Source organism: Hippichthys cyanospilos, chromosome 11 (genome assembly GCF_059441005.1).
Source record: "Hippichthys cyanospilos isolate Australia breed blue-spotted pipefish chromosome 11, RoL_Hcya_1.0, whole genome shotgun sequence".
Lineage (NCBI taxonomy): Eukaryota > Metazoa > Chordata > Actinopteri > Syngnathiformes > Syngnathidae > Hippichthys > Hippichthys cyanospilos.
The window spans coordinates 9,637,015-9,660,201 of NC_142379.1; the positions used below are offsets into that span (position 1 = coordinate 9,637,015).

The 23,187-nt window shown below is 42.6% G+C and overlaps 1 protein-coding gene across 2 annotated transcripts in view; it reads left to right on the forward strand.

Annotated features, from left to right (window-relative positions):
* Positions 1 to 288: 288 nt before the first annotated feature.
* The window catches only part of npas1 (neuronal PAS domain protein 1), a 58,047-nt gene continuing 35,148 nt past the window's right edge, over positions 289 to 23,187 (forward strand). For both annotated transcript variants that reach the window (XM_088428371.1, XM_088428372.1), the window contains exons 1-3: positions 289 to 890; positions 14,800 to 14,967; positions 18,444 to 18,682. In XM_088428371.1, coding sequence (XP_088284497.1) covers positions 14,873 to 14,967; positions 18,444 to 18,682 — 334 coding nt within the window. In that variant the 5' untranslated portion in view covers positions 289 to 890; positions 14,800 to 14,872. The remainder of the gene's footprint in view (positions 891 to 14,799; positions 14,968 to 18,443; positions 18,683 to 23,187) is intronic.

Here is a 23,187-nt window from a genome sequence, read left to right on the forward strand (position 1 = left end):
TTTCACTCCGGCTGCTCATCAGCATTTGAAAGGCAACTTTGACAGTGCGAAAGAAAAAGTGTGGAGGGAGAGAGGGAGGGATGGAGCGAGCGAGGTAGCTGGCTTGCTTGGTTGCTTGGTTGGTTGGGGTGCGGGGGGTGGGGGGGGGGGTGATGGAGGGAGGTGGGGATAAACGAAAAGCGCGAGGCAGGCGGAGAGCGAGAGAGCGCCAGGAAGAGACTGAGGCGAGGGGCTGAACAAGCATGCCTTTTATATCTACTAGTGACTGAGACAGAGAGAGAGGGAGAGGGAGCAGCTGAAGGCAGAGACAACTGGTGTGTGCACAGCTTTCCCTGGAGGAAATGGAAAGAAAGGAGCTTCAGCGAGGAGAGAGGGAAGGAGGGTAGCGCGCCGCTTTGGTAGAGAGACACCAACGAGGAGGGAGAGAGAGAGAGAGGTGCTGGAAGAGCTGCTCACACCGGCTGTGTCCTAATCCGAGTCCATCTCCTGGAGGCAGCGGAGCAGAGTGTTAGTGAAGTGAGTCTAAGAGGCGAGGAGAGGTACATCAGCTAGCTCATACACACGCACGCGCGCACGCACGCACACACACGAGTCCACAATGTGTCCGGCTTTGCTTCTGTGAAAGTGAAAGAGGGAGGCGCAGGGTGCGAGCGGCGGCGGCGGCGGCGTTGGTGGTTGGGGGTGGGACAGACGTTGCCCCGGTCCGGGTCCCCGTTGGACTCCACGCACACACGCTGACAACACGTAGACGCGCACACAAACAGAGTGTTTGTTTGTTGTGTTTAGGATCGGGGTGGGGTGGGGGGCACCCAGGACAGGGCAGAGCTAGAGAGTCCGACAAAGTGGATCACATCACAAGCAGCTCATCCCAAGCTGGAAATGCCCGTCAGGTGAGTCCATCACACAAATTGACGCACACACAAACGCACGCTGGCTTTTAACACACTTTCTGTTGACTATGTGCACATGCAACTTTTGTCTGGCGGTGTGTGTTTTAATCTCTGTAACTTTTTCTCTAGAAGATTGACTTTTTTCCCCCTTCATTTTCCACATGTGACTTGTTTCATTTGATGGGAGGGGGGTGGGGGTCCAAATGCCCTTGAAGTGGCTACTCCCTCACATTCTTCTTGGACTTGATTCGCCTCCTTAATATTTGCTTTTTAGATAAAGACATTCAAGCAGGCTGTCCTTGATAATAATGGCTTGCCACTTCCTGTGTGTATGCGTGTGTTTGCATGCGCGACGTATAGCGCGCCAGGCAGTGTGTCCACCTGCAGAGGCAGAATTGGTCACAGTTTAGTGGCTGAGTAAGATCGGGAGCCTCCAGGCAGTCTGCAGCAGGTGGTCCGACTTGGCACAATGACTGTGACAAACACACAAAGTAAACAGCGTCAAATCACCACTTTGTTGTCACTGCGCCGCTCCCACGGTGTCTCGCTCTTTGCTGTCATTGAGACGGGGAGAGGTTTTTTGCGTTTGTGTCATTCTTAAGGCTTGGAATGCGAGAGCCCCGTTGTGCTTTTCTGCCCCGCAACTTTTTTTTTCCTGGAAGTGCCGGGAAGGTTGTTTGCTTCTTAGCAGGATTACACATTTCACTCAGGGAAATCCAGGTTTCTTTCTTTATTTTCCTCACTTTCATCCACAAAATTCCACCACGGGGATAGTGAAGCCTTGAAGGAGGTCTGCATTCAAAGCAACTAACCCAGCAAAATCACAATTTGCCCTATGAACGGAATCCTGAAAAAAAAAAAAAAAACTTTCCTGTACAATTTCCATCTCCCCAAAAAAGAGGAATATTTCTCTCTTCACTTTCACGTTGCAGTCACTCAGCGCCGGGAGCGCCAATAAAAATGGGATTGCGCCCCTGACTAGAAACAGACCCGCGTCATCACATTTCGTGCATGGGCCCGCTGAGCCTCTGAGCCTCTCCATCCGCTTTGGCCCTGACATGTGCAAGTATGGATATTTATATATTTATATAAATACATATATATATATATATATATATATATACACGTACGCTTCCCCCGTGACCCACCTTTAGGCCTTTTTTATTAGGCCCGGCTTCTTCTTTGAGATCCCATCTAAGGCTTGGCGCTCAGCGCCAAAAGGCGAGCGACCCTGCCCCGCATCACTTGGACGGTAGATGAGCAGAAGGAAATTTCGACGCCTCTTAAAGGCGGCATCGGGTGAAGTCTCATTTTTCCCGCATCAGCACCTCTGTGTGTGTTTTTCTTTTTTGATGATCACGCTGTGAGCTTTGCATCCTCTTTAACGCCATTATAGCAAAAACCTCTTTTGAGCATAACTAATCACCACACTGCGTGAATTCATGGAAATAAGCAACGCAAGAAATAAGTGCAGTTTAGATTTTATTCGAAATGCAGGGGAACCCCGGAATTTGCCCACGATCCGCTCTCTTATACAGAACTCCACTTTGAATTTTGAAAGATATTTTCTCATAGGGAGTGATTCAAATGGAATGACTTTGTTTCAAGGTCAAACCATTGTAAACGTGAGAGATGACAAGAAGTTTGTTTTTGTCAACCATGGGATATCATTCAATTCATACAGTGTTGCATGAAGCGATAATTTAAAAAAAACGACAACGTTGTTGCTGACCAATACAGCAGAACCTAAACATGTAAACGGAATATGCGATGAGTTCAAGCGTGTAAACAAGTTCCTTGGGTGCATGATGGATAATCTTTCATTTTGTGGAGACGGCACCTTTAACAAGGTCCGTTCTTATGTTCCAGGGAGCTACACACCTCATTTCCACCATGTAGAGTATCTCTGTTCTTGCTATTTCTCCATAATCAATCCCTGGTTTTATTGTCTACTTGCCACTCTTATGTAGTGGCATATATATATATATATATATATATATATATATATATATATATATATATATATATATAATTGCACTTGTCTCTGCTTGGTTGTTTGTCCTCATGAAAAGTGATTTTCCTGTCCATCGGTTTCGAGGCGCCAAATGGGACAAGAGTGTTTATTTATTTATAAGCTTTACATAATCGGGATTTTGGAGCTGATCACCAATTGACTTTTTTTTTTTTTTTTTTTTTTACAATCACTGATTAGGTCATAAAACGGACCAACGTATTCAATCTAATTCAACTACTTGCTTTATATTGTACAGACAACCTCTGCTATACGCCGGAAATCGGAACCGGCCCGACCTACGGATAGCCAGAATTGGATATTACAACCGATATTTGATTTTTGCATCAAATACAAAAAATATGTGCCAATTCGATCCAGCCAATCAGACCTGTGTAAACGCTTGCATTAAGTCTTACATCGAGGCATAATAATTTAGTGCGCCTTTCATTTTCCCACCAGTTGATTTCCTTACAATACGACCTTGAAATGCTATTTGACTCGTTTAGGTGCATTGTAAATATACTTACAATGCATGTGACCCAAGGTAAAAGATGCACACCCTCTTGTTCTAATGTTCCTTTCTTCTCCACACGCACACGCGCTTTGAGGTGCTCAGTGTCGGCCATATTGACAGACAGCAGCTCGCACACTTCCTGCTTGTGTGCGCACGTGTGTGCGCGCGCTTGAAGAGCGTTGACAGACAGTGTGTGTGTGCGTCTGTGACAGAGGGTGTCAGCTCGGTGTCAGGGAGATGTGTTTAGTGTCACACTCGGCTGACCTGATCTCCGCTCGGACTGTCCACTCGGGCCCCGAGGCGGCTCCTTACATAACCCCCGCTGTCATTCACACGCCGGCCTGGAGGGATCCACCGGCCTACGTGCGCACACAAATACACACGGCCCACTTTGTCGCATGAGGATGTGCATGTCTAATTTTCACATTTGTCACTTTCCTCTTTTGTTGTCTCTATATGATGCGGTTAAGTCTAGCAACTTTGGTCAATGAGTGCATAAAAGTGTGTGGGAACGGTGGCTCACCACCATCCGTCAGACACCTACGCGGATTTTCTGAACGTTGGCTTTTGCACCTAGCTAATTGATACATCCATGTTAGCGCATGTATGTGTGTGCGACTGCGTGCGTGTGTAGGATTGTGACCCTCTGTGCTGCGCTATGGCCTGTGGTTATTTGGAGGTCAGAGCTGATGTGGTCCTAGCCTGCGGGAGTGGATTTAGCTTCTTCAGCCTTATATACAGCAGGCCAGTCTACTCTGCACTTCCACAGTCAGCAGGACTTGCTGCTCTTTCACCAGGACACCTATATATATATATATATATATATATATATATATATATATATATATATATATATATATATAGAAATTTTCCTTAATCCCGTTGTTAAACAGCTATTTATGACTTTTTTTAGAATTAATGTAATTTCAAAAAATGTTTTGTTTCAAAAACATTTATTTTGTTTTCTTTGGACTGTTAATTGTTTTCCAGTGAAATGCAGCTATTGAACAATTTTTTTTTTTTTTAGTCTGGCAATTTACAAGTGAAACTATGTCACCGTCCATCATTCTCTTTCTTTGTTCCCGTGACTCTCCTCTTAGTTTGGTTGCAGCAGCCACATGAAGTAGATAGAACTTTATATTTATATTGTACTTTTTAATATTACATTTTTGCACGAAAAACTAATTGCTTTATGGGGTTGTAAAAAAATGATGTGATGGGCCAAATTTGGCCCCCGGGCCTTGAGTTTGACACACTCACTTGGCCCACAATTTCAGATGTAATACAAAGGCAAAAGGTCATATTTTTTAAAGCGCTATAGAAAATTAAAATTTAGCTATTAATGTAACGCCGTAAAATTAGCAACATGCGTCAAAATGGTGCAGCAAGGTTAGTTTAGGTCAGGGGTCACCAACTCCGGTCCTCGAGGGCACCTATCCAGCATTTTTTCAGTGTAACCCTCCTCCACTGCACCTGATGCAAATTATCATGATCATTTTGGTGCTCCTGCAGAGCTTCTTGATGAGCACATCCTATGAATCAGGTGCAGTGGAGGAGGGTTACACTGAAAAAATGCTGGATAGGTGCCCTCGAGGACCGGAGTTGGTGACCCCTGGTTTAGGTGATGATGAAAGAGCCAATGAAAAAGGGCTGCTGTATTCATGATGGTATTTTATTAGTGTCTGTGTAACAATGCAGTTATGAAGTTACAAGCAGATTTATAATCACATCGCTGAATTCATGACATCATTATTTGCAAGTGTTACAAACAGCTCATCTGTTGGATCTCATTCAAGTGTGCAGGTGTACCTAACAAAGTGTCCATTAAGCATCTCGAAGCACAATGGAACTTCTGCAGTGGACTTTTCAGTAAATTTGATGTTAAGCCATTTCCCCTAGCAGGCAATAAACTGATGTGCGCTTTTCTAATTGGGCCGGCCTACTTTACTACCCACTACCACAGGTCTCATTAATATAACTTTTAATTGTTTTTAACCGATTGTTTTCTAATTCTCCGACAAATCCGCTTGATCCTGCATGTGTGGTTTTCAGCGAATGAGACAAAATCAGCTACTTGGAGGATTTCAGTTGTTCCCCCCGCCCCCCCCGCACACACACACTCACACACGCTCCCGAAGTCTCCTGCCTTGAAAAAAATGACATTAGACCACAAAGCCCCTAAAGTATACCAGCTCTCATAATCACAGAGCCCTCTTGTTGCGCAGAAGTCAGTCTGACCTGATCCAGGAGCTGCTGGGGGAAAAGTCCTCATGCGGTATTGCCTCAAAGATAATAACGTTCCGTTTGGATTGTCACATTCATAGAGGTATTAATATAGCAATATATTTATTATTCTGGTTGTCGTTCTGCACTGCGCAATTCAGAGACGACTCTGGCATGTTTTGGTCAAGTAGCGAGAAGTATATCAGACTGATATGGTTCTATACCGCAGCTCATGAAGTGTGCAGTCGGCAGACAGTCATCGCGATGATTCCGTGAAGAGAGGTGGACACAAAAGTGAGCCTCACCAAAGCTCCTTGTAATAAAAGAGGAGGAGGAGAACTGTATTGATCACCAGTGGCTTACATCAGTAACAGCCCCTTTCATTTCTCCCCCATCTCTATCTTCATTTTCCCATCATTTCTCTATGATTTGCCTCACTCCACCCCCGCCCCTTCGCTCTTCTAATCATTTATTTATCGGCCATGTCTTTATTCAGTTTTCTGCCAGTTTTCGGGACACTCGGACTCTAAGGAGCACATCATTCCTATGCTTCAGAACCTCTGTCAAGGCACCCCGGGGTGGGCAGGGTCACTGCGGTCCAATCTAACGCTGTATTGATTCCATTAGATAATTAATGACCCAGGCCGGGGCCAAGAGAGGAGCGAAGAGGGCGAGGGGTACGGGGGGGTGTATCGGCCAACGGGCTGGAGACGTGTGGCGGCGGGGCTCTTGAGAGTTGGAAAGAACCTTGGATTGGGAATGATCCCCCAGTCGTCAAGGTCAACCGCAGCATACGGAGGCGGAATGCGGAGCGAGTGCGAATATGGAATATTAAGAGATCGGGTTGCGGTTTTAGGGCGGCGGGGTATGGAGGATGGTGCGGGGGTGCATCTGTCATGTCCAGCAGCTGTCGATTGATCAGCACCTGGAAAAAAAGAAAAAAAAAAAACGTACGTTAGAAACTCTTTTGACTTCCAAATCCTGAGGTCCAAGCAGGGCCGTAATGCATGATAAGTAGTTTTTAGCCCTCCAACCAGAATACCAAACTTCATCTCCCCCGACGCTGCAGACACTCAATTATAACTACTCAACAACATGAAAGCAGAGCTGCAAAACCAGCAACATCAAACATTCTGTTCACGTGGTTTCAAGCGTGTTTTTGCTACATCTTCCGTGATGTTGGACATTGACTGTTTGCCTAAAATATTACCATTAAGAAAATTGTGCACTGGTTTTGCCTTACTTTTAAGATAATAATTAAAGACACTATAGTAGGCCTATATACACTGCCGAATGGCAAGAATAAATACCTAATATCCTTTTATTTGCAAAAACCTTTTCGGAATCCATTCGGTAGGTTGATGAAATGGTGCTGTGTGAATCGTTCTGTGCACTTTTTACTTTTTATTGAAATGAAAACATTCATCTTTTTGAGTAAGAGGCTCTCAGATCAATATTTATGAAACCTTCTTTGTAAAACTGCTACAAAAGTGTCTGAAGACACTCCCACATATTTTCAATTTTGGTCTGGAATTGAGCTGGGCTACTCCAACCCATTTGATGATTTGGTCACGATGAAAGATGAAATTCAGCTTGGTCTTGAAAAATTCAACCTTGGTTTCATGAAACCCTGATGGATTTGCCTTAATGCTTTTGGGAAACCTGGTCTTTTAGGAAAGTCCATCTATCTGTTGTTTGGCACTTCAGATGACTAATCTGCCAATCGCAGGACAAACTTAACTAAACAACCCTTCACATTCGCACCCATAGGCAATTTGGTGTTTTCATTGTTTGTATTTGGAATGTGGGAAGAAGCTGGAGTTCTTCTTGAAAACCTTCCTGAGCAGTGGAAGAACATACAAACTCTACATAAGATAGCTGGAACTGGGATTCAAACTTAGACCAGCATTAGAAATGCAGGAATGCCTGTACTCCTACAATAAATCTGAGTACAACAGTCTCTGCTTATTTACCATTTAATCGCTGAATCCTGACTGTTTGAATAGGTTACTTTTGCCGAAAGACAGGACATAGTCCAAAATATCAAATAACTTACTGTAACTTCTAAGAATGCCTGGTCATACATTGGCCAAGGGTGTTTTTTGGTAAAATTTTAAATCCATACGTTGTCCATTCGTGTCATGTGTTGTATTCCGCTCGCTAATGCTAAGCTAGCCTAAGATATTTTGTCTCTTTGGTCCAGCGTACAGTGTTGCAAAATCTCTTTTGTGCTAGAATAGTGGCCAACAGAAAAGTAATGACAAAGACATTTGTGCACCGAGTAGATGAGCTTTATTGGCCCGTTTTGTAACAATTAAATACAATACAATACTCACGGCCGACTAAACATTCCAATACGTGCTCTAAACTTCTGGGTGACCGGTTTATGAGAGTGCGCTCCATTTGATGCAGCGCCCTCCCCACATTTGCCACACGTGTCGCCATTCAAACGTTCCTGTGACAATAATACACCAATTAATACGTTGTGAGTCATTTTCGCTCAATTGTAAAATCCAGATCCATCTTATGTTTTTAGTCTCCGCCCTGTTATGCAGACACGGTATCCACTAGGCTACGCTTCATGAAACTACTTGATTAAATGTCTCTCATAGACGCAGGTATGAAGTTCGTGTGGTCACTTGCTCCGGGGCGCAATTCAATTGTGCCCAACAGGCTAATGAAAAATAAATATGAATGGCAAGATAGGGGTGGAGAAACCATGCCTCCGGACTAAAATATAGTAAGAGTAAGAAGTCAGGCAGAGGCTTCCACAAGAAATTATACCAAAAAAATTGGAGAGTTTGCATTACGAAATTAATTATATTCAGCCCTATCAGTGCCACCAGGTGCAGTACTGACCCAGAAGATCATTAAGAATCCTTTTGATTGGGTGCACGCGACTGTTGATCTGCAACCGGCACAGACTCCGTTTTTTTCGGTCAAACTAGTTTGCCGTCTGAAGGAGTAAAAAATGCCGTGAGCTATTGGTAGAGTTCATACATACAGATTTCTTCCCATCAAAAAATTATAAAGATAAATATTTTCCCCCCCTCAGTCGATGAAGGAAATATAGTCCGTTGGCCATTCCTAGTGAATAATACGCAATCCTAAGGTACAGTTCACATAAAAGAAGAGACAATTGATTGTCCTCTCTATCTTGCGCCTGCTCTTCACCTTTGCCTGATGGCAGTGAGCACATTGTCAGTCTTGGCCAGGCTCTGTTCGAGGCCCCAGGGGTTGGGGAGATGAGGCATAAAACAACCATGTCTCCACCTCGGGGAGCCGCTGGCGTGGCGGCGAAGGGCTATTGTCAGTCTGCGTGCCGTTTGACTCAAATGTGTTCATTTGCCTGATGCCGCCGACTCCCCGCGGGGTGGGCCGGCCCGGCGAGAGGAGGGGCGCGCTAACGAACCTCTGACAGCTGGAGGCCCTAATTAAAACGTCCCTGCAGAAAATAAACAAGAGCCCGAGCCAAAGCCGGCAGCCAGCGAAATGCGCCGCTGCGAAAACGCGCCGCAGTGCCCTCGCCTCAGTCGCCGCCGTGCCAAGAGACCGCGACTCCATAGGGTCACGCACACGTGCGCGCGGCGCTTATGAATATGTAGCAGCCCCGGTAACACATTGAAAACACCTGCGGTCACACTTGATACAGGTTGATCCGGACAGCTGCCGGCAAAAGGCAGATTCTGCCTACGACCGCATCATGAAGTCTCCCTTCCCAAATATTTCCTTTACGGAACGGCGCGGCCGCGCAGCAGATTGTAGCGGTCTCCAGGCGACACCGCTGACATTCATCCCACTCTGCTGTTCCGTAGGATTAGCAGTCAAAGTAGCCGGCTCCATTTGGGTGAGTGCATTAATGGGCCGCCCAAACCGCCACAAGGTTATGAGGCTGATTGAATAATTACCTGTGGAGGCCCCCTGTCCATTACGTTGATGCGACTGCCCGGCTAGAATCGAGGAGATGGGAGAGATTGCGCCGGACAGAAAGATGGAGCGAGAGATTAGATAAGCAGAGATAAGGTCAATTAGGAGATAAACAAGAGGAAGATTTAATGGGAAAAGTCTGCGCTTGTGTTTGCGAGGCGCTCAAATTAAGCTCTGATCTCCCTCTTACTGTACTTGATGTGCGTTTATCCTGGTGAGAAAGAGAAGGTGACGAAGGTGAATGTTGTTCGACAGGGAGGCGCTTCCTGCTGCTTGACCCTGTCTCCCCTCCAGTGATCAGGACGCTCAATGAGAAATAGTCCAATAATCGTGGTGACCAAGAAGCACAAACAAAAAGCCTTCAAAGTTAGCCAGGGCAATAGGTGGCTGGTTTCACACAGCAATCTGAAGCGCCCCACTTCCCATTTTTTTGGTTTTTGCCCCTATGCAACTTGTATCTCATCCTTTAATGGCAGTGTGAACGACACATCAGAATTTTTTTCGTTACAATTACGCCGTCTTTGGTATGTGGTCCTGAATCCTGTCCCACTTTTTTGGTAACTGTCTGAATGGCCAGGTTTCATTCATTTACCTCGCACGTAACAAATAAGTGACAAACGTCACAATTGGTGCAAGCAGGTTGGAAAAAACAAAGTAACTAGAGCGGACCAAGCAAAGACAAATCTGGACAGGTGGAATAGCAAGGTGTATTTCCTCTCTGTCTCGCTTGGCCACGTTGCTGGCACTGCACACAATGCCCATGGCCAAAAACCTCACCATTCGCCTCCTCAAATTCCTCCTTATATCTAATAGATTGAAAATATTCTGGGTCCGGTATGACAGCCGTTTCTACATCGCCAGATACTTCCTCAAACACTAACATTTAGGACGCCCGCTGTGAATGACGTCACTGTGTCCTCAATGCACATGCGGGACAGTTTTGGGAACTTTAGCATTCACACGCAGGTCGCAAACAGGTTGCATTTATTTGGAAAGATTTCACCAAAAAAAAAAAAATCTGAATTGAGCGTTAAGCCCTGCAGTGTGAACCGGGCCCAAGAGTCCTCGGAGAGGACTTTTCTCTTCAAGATAAGGCTGACCTCTGCAGTTAAGCTATCACTGGAGTGAACACAAGTGGCACACAGCATTAGTAACACATTGGAAGGGGGTCCTCAGGGGGGATGTTGGGGTGTAGATTGTGTCAGTAGATGGTTATATCCCATGCCAGTTGTGTGAAGTGAAACTGAGACCCCTTGCATCTACCAGTGCCAAAATTGATTTTCTCTAGTAAAGTTGCTGTATTTTTCGAACTATAATGTGCACTTACATTTTTCAATGTTCTCACAAATTAATGTGCCTTATAATCAAGGGGGACTTGCGTACAAATTGCAGTTTTTTTGTATGTCTTTTACATTCATTTTAAGAACACAGTACCTTACATCTATCTAGAAAAGATTACATATCAGCAATAATACAATCGTAATGGAGCTAAATGGAGAATTGAAGTTTTCACATTTTGTCTTACATGTAGATCTGGTCATTGAGACTGCATCGTATGTAATGTGGTGTGCTTCATGGTCTGAACATGATGATTCTAAACAACAGACAACACAGTATTAGCGGATTGTGGTTGATTCAAGCTGACTTGGACCAAAACATTGATTTAAAATAACTGTTTTTCAATTGTCTTACCAAAAACGGTTTAGAACCTGTGGGTGGAAAAAGGATAAATCAAGTGCATGTCGGTAGTTGGACAAAAATAGGAGATGATTCTAGATGGACCTTGAGTTAGTTGTGGGAGTGATTTTGGTCGCAGGTGCAGTATGTATAAAATGTTTGTTGGCTTTGAGAAATATAGCTATCTTGCTAGTAGATGACAACATGCTAATCAATTCTGATTAATGGCATCCCTGTGCCACTAATCCAAGCAAACTGAGAAGTCACTTAATTAGCCGGTCCCTCAATGATCATGTTAACTATGTCTGAATTTCCACTTAATGAAATGTAAATTACTGCTGTCGTTCTGGCACACTTCGAAGCCATTTTTCACATGTAGCATTTTCTTTTCAGATAACAGCTCATGCATTCGAAACGTGGCAGGATAGCAGAAGGTTAAAATATTTTTCGAGCCATTTACCCTGTTTTTACAATCGCTCTGCCTTGGTGAAATGGCATGGAAGGGTTTGTTTACTAGCGGTGTAATCGAAGAACGTTTGAGCAACATTCTACTGCTATACCAACACTTGCGTGTTTACAAAGGTAGCGACTGCAACTTCAAGTCTGGGATTCGTCGGGGTTCATTCAAGGTTCAAGGTCGCAATTGTTCCTTACATGTTTTTTTTTTTTTTTGGTGCTTGATAACCAACAACAATTTAGACGGCTTCAGGACAATTATGAGATTCAGAATGTCCAAGGAACAATTGCGACCTTGAACCGCCCGCGACGAGATCAAAATAGCCGCTACTTTCGCTGACAATTGCCAACGTTCGCTCCTCACTGGGATGCGGCTTAAAACCTGAAGTATGGGTGACATCATGGTGGAAGGGTCTGAAGAAAGCCAATAAAATCATCTGTTTACAACGGTCCCACTTTTTCAAGGTTACAAACAGCACCAGCGTACTGACTGTTTACTTACTTGTTTTATATTTATGGCTTCACAATTAGCTGGCAACCAGTCCATAGTTTAGCCCGCCTCTCACTCAAAGCACTCAACCCAGCTGCATATTGGATGGCTACTGTGAAACAGCACACATTTTCTTGTTCTTTCAATAATATAGCCTCATTTCCATTTAGCTAATTGATGCATTTTCAGGACAATATACATTTCAAATCATTGTAAAGGGTCTAAAATAGCTATACGGCAGCTATTACTGATTGTTGGGGTATTGGCCACGGTGCGGTGTGCAAATATCATGACATCATACCAGTGCAGCCGAGTGTCGTCAATCAGTCCATCCATCTTTCTCTAGTGCTTATTCTCATTAGGGTCGCAGGTAAGATGCAACCAATCCCATCTGGTCTTTGTGTGAGGCAGGGCAAACCTTTGGCTGGATTGGCTGTCATCCAATTGCATGTCGGATTCTACTCTATTGTCTGGGATATTGCTCCTTGCATCTATTGTCGTTGATTCCCTGCCAACCAATCAGCTTAGAGCAGTCTAGCTCCACCCCATAGTTACTCTACCAACAGTATGCTGTTGGTATCACAACAATAGACTTTGGGCACAGGGTACAGTTTAAAATATTTTGTTTCGTAGCCACTGACCTCGAGCGCTTAGTGGAAATGGGCCGGAGCATTCCGCTCAGCGTAACGTGGGGACTGCAAAGATATCGCGCACGTGTTTGGATCTATGTATGGATTGAAATGATCTAAGGAGACGCGGGGATGTCAAACGAGCATTTGGATTGGAGCCAATGACCCAGCGTCCCTGTTCAACAACCAATCCATTTGACTCTGCTGTATTTGAACGTGATCCAAGAGGTTGTCATGCATATATTTCAGCATGGGCAAGTGCGGCTCCACCGACTGTCAATCTGGCGTAGCCGCTCTTACTGTATTGAGCTAATCCAGCTTGGCCACAGTCAGAGTGTGGAGCGAGAACGGCAGAGGGCATCTCAGGCCCAAGGGCATGACACCATGGCGCTCGGGGCCACGTGAGCCCTTTAAATGTCAACGCCACACATGGGGATGGAGATGAGATGTAAGAGGTGTGCCATTGATGGGCAGAAGGTGGGGTGGGAGAAAGTGGATTTTATCTTTGAAGATTTCGGGGGGGGGGCATGTTTGATTGCGACTAAGGCTCAGTGTTATCTCGTTTTTTAAGGTTTTTAAGGTTTTACATTGCCGGCGACAGCATGGACATTTATTCTTTGTGGAGATTTTTTCTGAAATGAAAATGTAAATATGTTATTTATTTGGCTCACTCACATCAGGACACACGGTGGAAAGGTTACAAAAGGCCCGTAACGAGCTCGTTCGTACAGTTGGCTCGAATATTTTTTGTATTCCCCAAACCAATACTTTTTGAGGAAATAACATCTTTCTTCAGTTAGCAAGCAACTCATTGCTAGACGAAACCGAGCTGGATAGTGTCAAAGGGATTACAGCTATGGATTTTTAGCAAGACAGGCCAAGTCAAATACATTCTATCCAAAAAAAGAGATGGATAGCACACGGACTGCGGTGCCCTTTTGATTGAATAAAATAAAGGAGTCATAAACAAATAAATCATTCAATATTTTATATTCTTACAAACACAAAAATATTCATCCAAAAATGTTAATGAACATCCATTATAGTTTCCGAGGGTTTTCTCATAAAAAGTGGAAAATGGCAACAACAACAAAATCCAGCAGGGTGGGCATGGAATGTAAATCCATTTAGCGAACAAAGTATAAAGAAGTTGATTACTTTTAAATTGTCATTACACCACTCACCACTAGATGACAGCCATGGGTTAATTGTGCTTATAATAGTTTTAAGGACTGGGACTGGGCATTAAATCTATAATAAATCTATCCATCCATCCATTCAGTTTCTTAACTGCTTGGCCTGACGAAGGTCACGGGCATACTGAACCCTATCCCAGATGACTTCAGGCAGACTACACCATGAACTGGTTTCCTTCATTTCGAAAATTGACAGTTTGAAAATTAGCTACATCAGAAAATGGAGGTTTCGCACAAGAGGCAGAATGCAGGATGGGTGGTTTACAAGACATTTTTAACAATAGTTAATATGTCATTGTGGCAGTTAAGCAAGCTATGCACAACTTTGGGATCTTGAGTTCATTTTAAAACATTTAAAAACTAATGTTTGTGGTGTATATGTACTTCAATAAAAATACATTAGGGATTTAGGTGTCCAGAATAACTGAAATCAAACCATTTTATGTTTTTAGGGTCATGTTGAATTACACAATGTGCAATGTGAGTCAGTCGAATGATTTTTTTTAAACATTTTTTTTAGTTGTGTTAACAATTTGTTTGGAAAAAGTAACTTACAATACAAGAATTGCCATTTGAAATAGAACTTATGTATCATTTAAAAATTACCATGTTTGAACATACAAGCTGCTACACAAGAAGTCACAGTCATCACATCACTTTTTATTTTCATTGGATTGTCGTTTATTCATTGCCTATTTGTGGCATTTACTGCATTTCTCATCAGTGCTCTAACCAAATATAGCAAATAACTCATCTCATTCCCTCTCATTTTTGGACATCCAGGGTCGAATCTGTCGGATCGCCCGCCAATCAGAGCCTTCGTTAAGAGCGGCGTGGGTCCCAGATTGGGAGAAGGATGGCCACCATGCCGTTTGTCAGTGAGGGGAAGTGTGTGAGCGTGGAGTGGGATTTCCTGCAAGGACTTCTGGCCAAGCCTCCTACCCTGCCCTGGTGAGACTACACACACACACACACACATTAGGTGATACCATTTAAGCCTCGGCGCATGTCTATGAATTCATCTGCGCAAGGTGAAATACATCCGCAGACACCTGCAAAACAAACCGTATCATCGCAAGATGTGAGAATGTTTTGAAAATCTAACCAACCAACAATACATGTTGCTCACCTGTCAATCGTGGCCGCGCCGCCAATCTTCACCCCGTTGGAGGGAGATTAAGTAAATTTGGCTGGAATTATTAATGGGCAGTCTGTTACGGGCGGATATAAAAACTAAGCAGAATCAATGTGTGTGTATTGATTGTTCTTTGTGGCTGGGGTCGTGGCTGTATAATAATGAGATGTTACAGGCGCACACACACCTACACACACACACACTATTTATACATATTAGACAAGAGCAAGGAGAAATGCAACCGCTGTCACTTTATCGCGGTACAAACACAATGTGAAGCAGCGCACACACTTTCAGGGGGATAAGAATCAACACGGGCGATGGACCAAAGCTCACCACACACACACACACTTTGCCCCTGTGCACAACGGCGACACAAATTGTGAAGTGGCGGTGACAACATAATTCCAGCGCTCAGGCCCCATTGAGGAGAGTCAATACCCAATCAGAGAGACAGGCTACCTGAGCCCGGCCCCTCCAACACCCCCCTCACCCTTTCTGTCACTGTGCCCCTCCTCCTCCTATTGATCCCTCAATCAAGGACCCGGCTCACAAGCCCGGGACCAGATGAGAGTGAGCCGGAGTGGGAGGGAAAGTGAGGGATATATATATATATATATATGTGTGTGTGTGTGTGTGTGTGTGTGTGTGTGTGTGTGTGCGTGCACGTATGGATTTGGAAGCAAATGGCATTATTAGGACTGTGCTGTGGTCGACAGAAGAGGGGAGTTTGCCTGTAATTACCAGGCCAATCTGCTGGAGATGGGTCACAATACAGATTGTTTCACTTGAATTGCAGCAGGGCCATTACCATTCCATGTATTTACGAGATGAGCTTTCGCTTTGACGCGGAGGCCCGTCTCGTCTATCCCGAGTGCGGCTCCATCAACAGGTGGCCAGCACACATGTTTTTCTCCGTTCTGTGTTATCTGTCAAGCTGGCCACATGCCACTAGTTTTGCTGTGACAAGAAATTTGCCATGTCACAGATGTAACAGACGATAAAAAAAATGCCATGCGCAACTAAAATTACATTTACAGGTACTGTATGATCTGAGAGCTGGCCAACCCCCTTAAAGTTGCATCCATACCGTTATATATTTATATTATAGTGTAACAAAAGCTCATTTGAATGTCAACTGTTTACAAGTCTTTAAAAGATATCATTAACAAACTAATGATTCCGTGTCAATATATATTAACTTTAACCAGTGGAAAAAAGAAAAAGTTGTGAGTATTAATTGTTTTAATGTTGGAGATAATTTCTTGTTTCTTTACATTAATCAACCTCCGAGGTGGTGTCCTACCAATGTTTTGCTGACGAAATGACGGAAACATTTTGAAAATGACGGATTAAGATTGACTTCATCTGTCATTTTAATCCGTCATTGTAATCATCACCACCTTGTCACCTGTCACTGTTTGTAGCGGTTTTGTCAACTCTCTCAGTTAAATCTTTGAAACTTCTGAGAAATGTAAAAACAGCATAAATATGTAGCAAGAATATATACGTGCACCCAGTAATAGCTGGCTGAGTGCTTGAGCATTAGTATGCAGCAGCTACTATTAAGAGAGAGAGTGTCCTTAATGTATTGCACTGAGCAACACTTTTTCCTCATTGAAGGTAACCAGCAAGGTAGGGAAGTCATTGTTTGCGCTGCGCATGATTCATGCTATCATGAACTGAAATGGATACTGTACACATTCTTGTTGGACACGTTCATTGTACGGGCTTAAAGTAAAAAGCAATGTTTAGAATTAAGTAAGAGATTTTTGTGTCATTTTTCATTTTGAGTATGAGTTGAATGAATAAATCGCCTGCACATGTATTCTGAGATGAATGGCATCCAAATAGCTATGGGCACATCTCAAAGTGATCTCGCCAAAGGCATTATCCTATTAAAACCAGCCAAGCCTTGCTTTTTACTTTTAGCATATGTGACAGATGTGTTCAAAGTTTTTTTTATGCAATAGTTTATGAAAAAAAAGACTTCAGAGACATACGTATACTTGAATTACATCGGTGTGTGCACTGCCCAATGGATATGATTGTTAATTGCATTCAAGTGCCTAGGGCTTTTGGCGTATATAATGATATTAGTTTGTCCTAAATGTGTCCACGTAATTTGGACGAATGAAATCGAGACTGTAAAGCTTAGCATCTGATTTTGTTTTAGGCCAAGTTGTAGAGAGTGGTGTTTTTTTTTTTTCAGTAGTTTAATTATTTTTATTTATGACTAGGATGAGGGAGCGCAGGGTTCTATCAAAATATGAAACGATCCACCTATCTGTCTAGCCATTATTATAATTCATTCAAAGATTTTATTTTAAGAATAATTCAGAGGGATTGATCGTGCATCACTTACGCTCCCCTGCCCCCCTCGAAAGCTGTGCCGGCAATACGTGCTGTTAAAATGTATTTCAAATGATGATGATTATAATTCATTTAATTGATTGATTTATACTGTAAGTCAGGGGATTCCAACCATGCATTTTGTTGTCAAAGGGTAAACAACCCCTTCCTCCCATCTCCTCCCCTGCTGCGCAAGGGTTCTGTTATTTATTTTTTTTAAATGATCATGATTATAATTTGTTCAATGACATGATTTGGATTTTCCCATGTCGCTGACACATAATGAAATATGATGTCGTATCCACGTACGCCAATCTGTCCACCTGTGCCTATCTAATCCACGTGCAACGTATACACACTACCTCAACACATTCCTTAATACCATACCAAATACCTTGCTCTACAAAATAGGCCACTTTTTAGGGACTTTTAAATCTTGTCTACTTTTGCTAACCAAATAAGCAGTTGCGCCGAGGGGCAAGTCTCGCCAGAACGAAGCCGGTCCCACAAACACGCTGAACTAGACTAGCACTGTCCACTAGCTCCAACCTTTTGAAATCGCTTGACACAAATACTGAATATTTTTATTGAAAAAAACTACTTAATTTTAAAAATAAACATTTCAAAAGCTATGAGTGTGTGCACTTTTTCACCCACAGGATGTCAACGTTTTATACTTTCCTTTTTAATTGTTTTACCAATGGTGGAAGAATTTTTGTAACGATTCATCTTAAACTATTTTTTTTTTCAATATTTGAGCATGGGTGTGAATACATTTCATAACCTGTATTACTGATCAGCACGTTTTGCATTTTTTGGTGTTTTCATTCAATATATAGCTTCCATTTTTGTTCTTTCCATTGTGTTGTCTGGGTGTATTGTGCATTTTGTGTTTTCATCTAATGTCTATCCCCCATTTTCCTTCCTTCCCCCCATGTAGTCTGCAGAACCTGCGCAAAGAGAAGTCACGTAATGCGGCCCGGTCGAGACGCGGGAAGGAGAACTTTGAGTTCTTTGAGCTGGCCAAGATGCTGCCTTTGCCCGGCGCCATCACCAGCCAGCTGGACAAGGCCTCCGTCATCCGGCTGACCATAAGCTACCTGCACATGCGAGCCTTCGCCAGTCAGGGGGACCCGCCCTGGAGCCCCCTGCTGGAAGGAGACAGCAACTGCGGCAAAGGTGAGCCACAGTTTCTTTCTGATTATGGTCGATGTCAACAGCACCGAACGAATGGATTTCGAGGAGCTCGATCTCATTTGATTGCGTACCAGAGACGGGACGAGCCACAAATCCCACCAGATGAGATGTCTCATGATATTGCGCCCATGATAATTAATTTTGGCAAAATTAGTGACGCATGTATAAACTGTATAAACTTTCAGGTTTCCAAAGTTTTCTTTTAATTGCGTTGACTGCAAGAAAATTAACAATCTGGCGTCGAATGTAAACATAAACAGAAGAGTATTTTTGTTACAGGCACATTTTTCAGCTGCAGCTGAGCGAGTTTAACAAAATTCACATAGCTCATGTTAGCTACAGTGGTTGCCATATTTTTTTCAGTATTTACGATATTTGCGTTCGTCTGATATGCCAATATTTTATCATTCGGTTTTTTTTCAATTGGAAAACCAAAACACAGCTGTTTTGAAAGTAATAAGCGCATCCTATATTACCCCTGGCCTGCTTCTATCGATAATTTGGTGTCTGAATAAAAATTTTAAAAATTCATTGTTTTTGGTTTGATGAAAAACAATTTTCAACAAAGAAGACCAAATACCACATTCCAACTTCATAATTAATGACCAGATTTTATAATCAACATATTTTTAACATAAAATTAAACACACATTTTAAACAGCTCTCTTCCTCTAAATATTTTTCCAAAAAGACGCGTTTGACTCAGCCTGTTGCATTCAAAAGTGATCAGGAGCAACAGCAAACCTTTCAGGACGCCATCTTTAAAGTATCCAATCCTTTAATCCTATTAACCTATTCTCTATTTACCAACATGGTTCTGGGAAGAACTTCAAAATAAAAGCGTTCCAAGGTTTTTGTGTCCATTCAATAAAAGGTATTGTAAAGATTATTTTGAAGCGTCGGCTGCCTTTCTCAGCATGTTTGGCAACGTGTAACGCTGTCATACGAAACCACAACACACAGCTCATTCGCCCGTGGCCGTGCAGGAACGAGAAATCTTGTGGCGTTCTAATCTGGCCAGACCTCATCGAGATCTCATCCCATCCCCGCTGCGTACCTAATGTTATGGCCAGCTACACGTAAATGATGAGCGTGACAAAGCATCTGTTCTGCTCCCAAACAGACAAAATTCTATTTGGACAGGGATCATTTTCAGTCATCTATTAGCTGACAACATTAATTGTGTTTCGCATTTGAGCTCACACACACACGCGGGTATTCGCTCAGTCACAAGGCTGCAAAACACGCACGTGCATATGCATTTTAATCACACAAAGACTTTCCATAGGCATCGTCCTATCTGCGTGCGGCACGGCGCACAAAGAAAGGGGGAAACTATTGGCGCATTTTGTAATTACAGGAATTAACTGTGTAACAAGGACAGTGTAATTACACAGCCTGTCTAATTGCGAGTATTACTGAAGGGAAACCATGCAGATACAATACAATTAGGTAGGGTGCGTGTTTTGGTGTGTGTCTGTGTGTGCGATTATGCCCTTTTCTTGTCTAATATGGAAAAAAAGGTTTGTGGAAAAAAGTAAAAGGAAAAATGTCATGCTAATTGTGTGCATGTTTGTTGCAGCGTCTATGTGTGTGATCTGATCACAATAAGAGCGCCGCGTGTTCCAGATAACACATAATGGCTTTAATAGTGTAATAAGTTTGGTCGGGTATGGATGCTTGTGTCAATACAATGGCTGCGTTAAAGGGGCTCTTGAGGCTCTCGTGATTGATCGGCCGGCCCGGGAAAGGACACGTTGAGGCAAGGCTACCTTTATGTCGGCGTTGCATTTATTTGCAGTTTCTTCACTGTTGAAAGCACGCTTTTCACAATATTGACTTTATATGTTCAAGTACTTTAAAAATTTCCCTTTAGGCAACTAAGGAAATAAATAAGATCCGCATTCTGTTTTAGCATGCGTGTTAACGGTGTTCAGTGGGAGCTTGTGTTTCTACTTATTTTTTAAAAATACATCGTGTACATTTGTTGTTTTGCAGTTTTAGTAGTTAGCCGGTTTTATGCTAGCTGAGCGAGTCACAGCCAATATAGCTCAAATAGAAACATGATTTAAAAGTAAACTCATGCTGCCATTATGATTTTTTTTTTCTTTTTCCAAGATCAGTGCTTTCAAAGTCCGTCCCCAATAACTTGCAGAAATGCTGCTTGCAAATGAAATGAAGTTTGCTGGTGCACATTTCTGTTTTACCAATTGTACTACGTCAACATTTGGCCAATGAGTCACTGAGTATATATGGACTTGTGTTTAAATATCTATTGGTTTGAGGATTAGAACAACGGCAACATCAATACTAGTTCAGTTAGCTTGTCATTGATGTTTTAGACTGCTTGTTTGGAGTAAGCTAGCAGGCTTTTGTAACTTGAGTCACGGCTTAACTTTCAGGGAAAATCAGCCCAAAAGTTTCTTTACCATTTGTTCAACGCACCCTCACTAGTACAAACAGCACATTCACAATAATTATATTAATTAAGCAGGTAAATCCACCCACTTTTGTGGCTTTTTTTTCTGCCATTTTGTCATTGTCCGCCGCCTGAAAACGACATCACAGTTGCTCAGTGCTCAGGTAATAACCAATCACAGCTTACCTCTTTTCTGAATGAGGTCATTTGACATTCACATGCTAAGCCGTGATTGGTTTCCACCTGAGCTCAAAGCAACACTGACGTCTTTTTTTAAAAATGGCCACCCCCAAAGATGGATACGTTTTGGAAGAGTTTTGGGGTGTACTTTGCCTTTACAGAACATATTTGGATTGAATAGTGACTAGATGTTGTTGTGTCTACTAAATGTTTCAGCCTTTATTTTATATAACTGCCAGATAGATGTTTTCATGACCAGACATTCAAAAGACAGCTAGATAAAGGCCGGCTTGTGTTTTGTTGTTGTTGTTGTTTAGGAGCTATTTTTGTAATTAAATCTGCAGCTAACATGATTTTGCGGAAAAAAAATTACACGAGCTAAATGGCAGGTAGGCTCATTATTATTTTGTTGCTTTGTTGTTTTGGCATTGTTGTCTTGGTAAATGTCATCAGCGTATTGAAATGTTAAATGTTAGAATCCCATTGGGGTTTTGGTGGAAAAAAAACGTAACAAGTGTTAGTGTCATGTTTTGCAATTCAGTAAAATAATAACATTGTCAAGTATCTAATTATTTACAAATGGAGACTTGTCATACAGTATGATCAGTCATTTAAAACTGAAAAAGTAACTACATGTGCTGGGAAAATTGAATGAAATGGTCTTCATGTGGAATAATCAAACGATTTTTCAAAATACCATTTACATATTTTTTAAGATGGTTTCAGAAAGATTCAACTTTGCCTGGATTTTAGTTGCTCAAAGGAGCGGAATTTCACTTGAATTTAGGTTTCACAAACATTTAACATGCAAAAACTTTTCAAATTTCATTATTTGTACAATTTACTTTGTGTGAGAACTGTTGAAATGATATTTGACTACTGACTACATGATATTCTTTTGTGGGAGGGGGAAACACGGTGTAATACATTTTAGAAGTAATTTACCCAATACTGCAATCTTTATTTAACATACAATTCCTGCACAAAACTTTGCAGAATATAGACTAAATCTTTGTGAGAATCTTGTGTTCAGTGAGGCAAAAACGACTTGGGGGTGTATAGGTAGCAGGTGGCCATGCTGGTAAATACAATTAAACGTTTGTTTGTGTTAAGTCAGTGTGCAGACAAGGGGGTGGGGCAGCACAGGGATGCGAGCCAATAAGAGGGGCCTCACTAATCTGAGATGGCAAGATGAAAGATTTATTCAATATTGAAGCAATCTTGGTTTCAGATGCTAGAATTATACCCTTGAAAATTACCATCAGGAACATCGTAACTGAAAATACAGCGGAATCTAAACTCGGATTAAAAAAAAAAAAAAAAACGATTCTGTTTTCAATGTTAGAATATACTTTAATGCTTGGGAAAACAAAAAAAAAGTAGCTTTTCATTATACTTAATGTCGTGGTATTTATATAGACAAACTATACAGATATTGATATTGACGCAATCATTTTTTTTTCCTTTAAAGACTTTAAAAATCAGGCCACACAATCACACTAGCAGCCTAACTGAAAATACGCTGCTAATTTGGACATCAGCTTGAACATGTCTACCCACAATGCATTGGCTGAGTTTTAAGTGTGATGCATGACTTTAATTCCGTAAGCGGAATGTGGCCGGAGAGCGCTCGTGAATGGAAGAGAAGAAAGATGAGGGGAAGGGACCAATGAGGAAAGAGGAAAGGAGCAAAAGTCTCAGTGTGTGTGTGTGTGTGTGTGTTGGGGGAAAGCACGGACTGGGGGGGTCCCCCACATTCCCCCACATTCCCCCTCGTCCTAGGGTTTTGGGATGGGCAAAATGCTGCCGGGGAAGGAAGGAAAGAAGGAAGGAAGGAAGGCGGAGGAAAAAAGGGGAGGGGCCCCTTTGGCTTTTGTCTGCTTCCCAC